The sequence below is a fragment of the Salvia miltiorrhiza genome, chromosome 1, assembly GCF_028751815.1.
Source record: "Salvia miltiorrhiza cultivar Shanhuang (shh) chromosome 1, IMPLAD_Smil_shh, whole genome shotgun sequence".
NCBI classification, from domain to species: Eukaryota; Viridiplantae; Streptophyta; class Magnoliopsida; order Lamiales; family Lamiaceae; genus Salvia; species Salvia miltiorrhiza.
Window position 1 is genome coordinate 35,362,148 of NC_080387.1, and position 5,461 is coordinate 35,367,608.

The 5,461-nt window shown below is 33.8% G+C and overlaps 1 protein-coding gene across 1 annotated transcript; it reads left to right on the top strand.

Annotated features, from left to right (window-relative positions):
* Positions 1 to 333: 333 nt before the first annotated feature.
* LOC131007086 (uncharacterized) lies at positions 334 to 4,875 on the top strand. The gene is made up of 2 exons (XM_057934244.1): positions 334 to 552; positions 3,976 to 4,875. The coding sequence occupies exons 1-2, from the start codon at positions 334 to 336 to the stop codon at positions 4,873 to 4,875; spliced, it is 1,119 nt and encodes a 372-aa protein (XP_057790227.1).
* The last annotated feature ends 586 nt before the right edge of the window (positions 4,876 to 5,461 follow it).

Consider the following 5,461-nt stretch of genomic DNA (forward strand, 5'->3'; position numbering starts at 1 on the left):
AGAATTGTATAATATATTATATCTTTAATTATTGATTTGTCTTGTTGGTCAAGTTAGTTTGTTTCCTTTTAGATGTTTAGGGTTTTATTATAAATAGGAATTTTATTTATGTTTTAGTGGAGTCGAATTGAGAGTTAAAATGTAGAGGGTGGGATTGTTCGCTTCTCGCGGTGTTCTTCCGGTATTCATGAGTGAATCAACGGATTAACCCTTATTGTACGTATTCCGGTATACAATGATTATCAACGGAGTTCGTATATTATCAGTATCAAATATATTTCACGCTTCTACCTGCATCAGTTGGTATCCAGAGCCTTGCTATGCTCCTACGCGATGTCTCCCGTCAATCAACCGTTCAGAATGTTCAAGATTATCTCCATCGTGGCGACGACCTTCTGTCTCAACAATTCAAGGAATTATGAGCACAGAATCGAGAGATCTTTGACTTCCTACACGGTCAATATGATCGACCCTATGCAGAACATCATCAAGGACGTTTCCGATTCGAGGACGAATCGTTTCAAGGATGGAGAGAATGATGAAGATAGAATTGTATAATATATTATATCTTTAATTATTGATTTGTCTTGTTGGTCAAGTTAGTTTGTTTCCTTTTAGATGTTTAGGGTTTTATTATAAATAGGAGTTTTATTCATGTTTTAGTGGAGTCGAATTGAGAGTTAAAATGTAGAGGGTGGGATTGTTCCCTTCTCGCGGTGTTCTTCCGGTATTCATGAGTGAATCAACGGATTAACCCTTATTGTACGTATTCCGGCATACAATGGTTATCAACGGAGTTCGTATATTTATCAGTATCAAATATATTTACACGCTTCTACCTGCATCAGTTAGTATGATGAAGATAGAATCGTATAATATATTATATCTTTAATTATTGATTTGTCTTGTTGGTCAAGTTAGTTTGTTTCCTTTTAGATGTTTAGGGTTTTAGTATAAATAGGAGTTTTATTTATGTTTTAGGGGAGTCGAATTGAGAGTTAAAATGTAGGGGGTGGGATTGTTCCCTTCTCGCGGTGTTCTTCCGGTATTCATGAGTGAATCAACGGATTAACCCTTATTGTACGTATTCCGGCATACAATGGTTATCAACGGAGTTCGTATATTTATCAGTATCAAATATATTTTCACGCTTCTACCTGCATCATTTTTTTTTTCTAGTTGATAAATTACATAAGTAAATAAATAACTTAAAAGAGACTCGAACCCAAGACCTCAGATCTTAGGCATTAACCATCTACCGTTAGGCCAACACACACACATAAGATTGATTATTTTTATCTTTCAAGAGTAGGATTTATTCTGTCCCACTCTTTCAATGGGTTAAGAATAAAGCAAAACTAGCTTAAATGATAAAAATAATGAAGGGCCTTAGGATACCCTAAAGTTTCAATCCATCAAAGTAAACATAGGAGTAGCCTTACTATTTTTATCTATCAAGGCTAATCCACCAAAATAAACGCCTCATTAGAGAAATCATATGGAAATATATGAATTCGATATAAAACACGTATGAATTCGCTATGTAAATGTCTAAATTGCGAAAAATAAAATTTTCGCTACCTATGAAATTCGAACTCATGACCATGAATTCATCTAACAAAGTGATGAATCAATAGTAGATCTTGATGATCTAGCGATTGAAAATGGTTCATATATTTTAAAATGTGTTTTTATTTTAGCTCAGAAGTTCAATAGAGACCAATATATATTCAAAGAACAGAGACCAAATCTCATGCGTTGATCTAATCTAATCTAACGGTCAACGTTCGTTTGTTCAACATTTAACGAGATTTTGTGTTGAACGTATACAGGGTTCGAACCCCAAAAACTCCAAATATTCAATAAAATTATTTGTACGTTCGTTTAACGTTTAACGGGAATTACTGACATGTTCAATAGTTCTCCATTCTCTACTTATTTGTTAGTCTCTATAGAACCTAACCTTATATATATATATATATATATATATACACACTATATAGGGGCGCGCTCCAGTGAGACCCCCTATTTTTCGTGAAACACTAGGACAATGAATAAGACATATAATACTAATGAACAAAACTTATATCTAACGAACAAGATGTATATACTGGTGAAAAACAAAATTTAAAAAATTGTTAATGAATAAGACATATATACTGATGAACAAGGCATTATATACTGATGAACAATGCACTATATACTAATGAATAATAAAATTTAAAATATTTTGCTCTCTCCAGGATTCGAACCCTGCAAAAAAAAATCTCCCTCCAGATACAATATCAGCCATAGGATTGATAAAATAAACGCACCAGATCGTACCCTAGATCTCATTAAAATTAGGGGGTCTCATTGGAGCGGCCCCCTATATATATATATATATATATATATATATATATATATATATATATATATATAGAGTGAGAGAGAGAGAGAGAGAGTCCATTGAGAATGTGTGTGGAGTAAAAACTCCGAATTAGATACTTAAATAAACATAGAAATTTAATGATTAAATGAACATAGAATTTGAATGATTAAAAATACATATTATGTGTGAATAATTCTATTTTAATCTAAGAATACAAATTATTTTAGCTAGACTTAGAGCATCCGCAATGGGGTTCCTTGATAGCCTATTTGATAGCCTACTTGATAGTGGTTGTGTTATTGAGTAGGTAGTGCTGCATTGGGGTTCCTTGATAGCCTACTTGATTTTTTTAGTTTTTAAAGAGGAGAGAGAAATTTTTAAAGAGGAGAAGAGAATTAAAAAAAAAAAAAAGAAATTATCGAGCATACTCGATAACTCGAGTAGCACTCACTTGCAACGCCTACTCGAGTGGCTACTCGAGTTCTAGTAAGGCATCGAGGATGTCCGTTGCCAATGCTCTTACAAAATAAGAGGATAAGATTGTAAAGTTGATGCACGAATTGGACTCATTCTCCATAAAATAAAATTATCGCCTAAATAGTGCAAATGGTTGTGGATGATCGTACCAAAAGAATACTCCATATGTCCCATTAAAAGTGACATGTATTTCATTTCGGGTCGTTCTATTATAAGTGGTCTGTTTTCATAAATAGAAAAATTTAATCCTTAAAAAGATGTGGGTCTTACCACTTTTAATAAATTAACACTTCTCCTTAATTCTCGTGCCAAAAAATTTCGGGTCACTTATAATGGAGCAGAGAGAGTAAAATTTTGGGATGTTTGATTTGATGGATGTGATAGATAAAATTAATAAGATTGGAGGTCAATTAAATAATCCACTTAATTTTAATTTTGGAATGGTAAATAATTACTCAATTGATCGAATGACTAGAGTGCAGATTGAGTTATTAATCATAGCACCGATGAATCCAGTGTGGCATAACTGTATAAGTTGTACCCCCAATTTATAAACATTACTAGTATACGTAAATATTAGTAAAAAATAACTTCTAGTAATTTTTTTTATTTGTACCTCATTTTGCACGACGTTAGTTCTCATTCGATGAAGCTTGTTGAAATAAATATACATATATGACTTGTCCTTTATCATGTTTTTATTCATCAAGTTGATGTTAATTCTTTTGATTGCTACTATAAGTATAAAGAGAATATTTTTTGAAATAACTTATGTCAAGAATAAGTTGCGAAATAACACGAATGATGAATTAATAAATGATTATTTGATTATTTTGTCGAGAGAGATATTTTCTATTTTAATATTAAATATTTTTTCACATTTATGTTTATATAATTATGTGTTCCACCTCTAAATATATATTTTTTTGATTCGCATTGCATTATACATAGGCTGAATCATATAAATTAAACACTTAATTAAATTACTTTTCGTCAAACAAAATTTTATCAAAAATTTACTTTAAACATGCTTACACATCATGTTTCAATCATGCGCGCCTCTTTAACTCTGTAATGATAGACAAAATGAAGCTTCTTCCTCTTCTAATGATAGTACTCTATGGAAGTGGATTTGGGGGTTGGATGTTATTCCTAAAGTGAAGCTCTTTTTATGGCGTTGTCTGGTTAATGCCCTGCCAACTTCTGAGGGTTTGCGTCGTTGTTCGATCGACGTCGATCCTATATGTCGAAGGTGTGGTGAAGCGATCGAAACGGGAGAGCATGCATTAAGAGATTGCAATTGGGTTGCTTTTCTTTGGGAGGTGTCGCCTCTTAAGCTGAAAACGGTGGATGCGCAGAATTCTTCCAATCTTTCCCACTGGATCGACGAGTTCAGGAAGAACAACCATAGAGAGAGTCATACTATTTTTGCTATTGTACTATGGACCATTTGGTACTCCAGAAATCAGTTGCTCTTCAATGAAAAGGAGTTTTCCCATGTTGACTGTCTTCGGATCGCCTCACGTGCAGTTTGGACGAAACCGGTGAGCTCTCAGCCCCCTCAGTCGATGCCTATCGCGAGTGTGTGCTGCCGACAGGGACAAGTTTTGCTTTGGTGTGGTGCGGCGCTTAATGAGCAGGAGGGTTTGGATTTTGGAGTTATCATGAAGGATGCAGATGGCTGTTTGTTAGGAAACAGGTTTGGCTTCATCCCGGGCGTCTTCACGGCGATTGAAGCGGAGGCTAAGGCGGTCTTTGAGGGTCTCCGTCTATGTGAGGATCGCCTCATCCAAGATACAATCTTGGTTATGGATTGCCAACTTTTGTACTGGAAGCTGAAGAAGAACATCCAAGATAATTCATACTTGGGCCAAACTTTGAATGATATTCGACTCAAGGTAGCTGCTCTCCATCACTATGTGTATGGTTGGACACCGCGAGAAGGGAATAACATAGCCGATAGATTAGCAAAGTTTGCTCTCTGTAATCGTTCTCAACCCCAATTTGATGAGGATTGTCCTGTTTAATTTGTTAAACTCTTCCGCTGATTAGTTATGAAGTTTTCTTATCCCTAAAAAAAAAAAAAAAATCCTCTATAATGCCACTAAAGTGGTATGCTATTTCTTAACTTATAATTTAATATTGTGTTTGATATTTCATAATTTAATACTCCATATAAAACCAAATATATGGGAGAAACCTAACCACGTTACGAGTTTGGTAACTATCCTAGAAGACAGTTGAGCTAGCATAAAATATATTTTCGATGATGCCTACAAAATTAGTAATAACGTTACAAAATTAGTAATAACGTTAAAAGAAGGTAAAGGTTGAATTATTATAGGAATTGTCTAAAGAAAAGATCTTACTTGAGTGTCGCGAGGAATGGCAGGGGAACACGTGTATGTCGCCCATAAATGGAAATAAAGCACTTTGTATTCAGGGTTCCCAAAATTGATCATATATTGTAATACGTCACATGTTTAAAAATTTTATTTAACTAAAAATTATACTGGTAAAATGTTTGTACTTAACACGAAAAGTATTTATATTTTTTTTTTGTTGAAATAAATTGTAGTGCATAATTTATACTAAATTTGTACTTTAATGGTT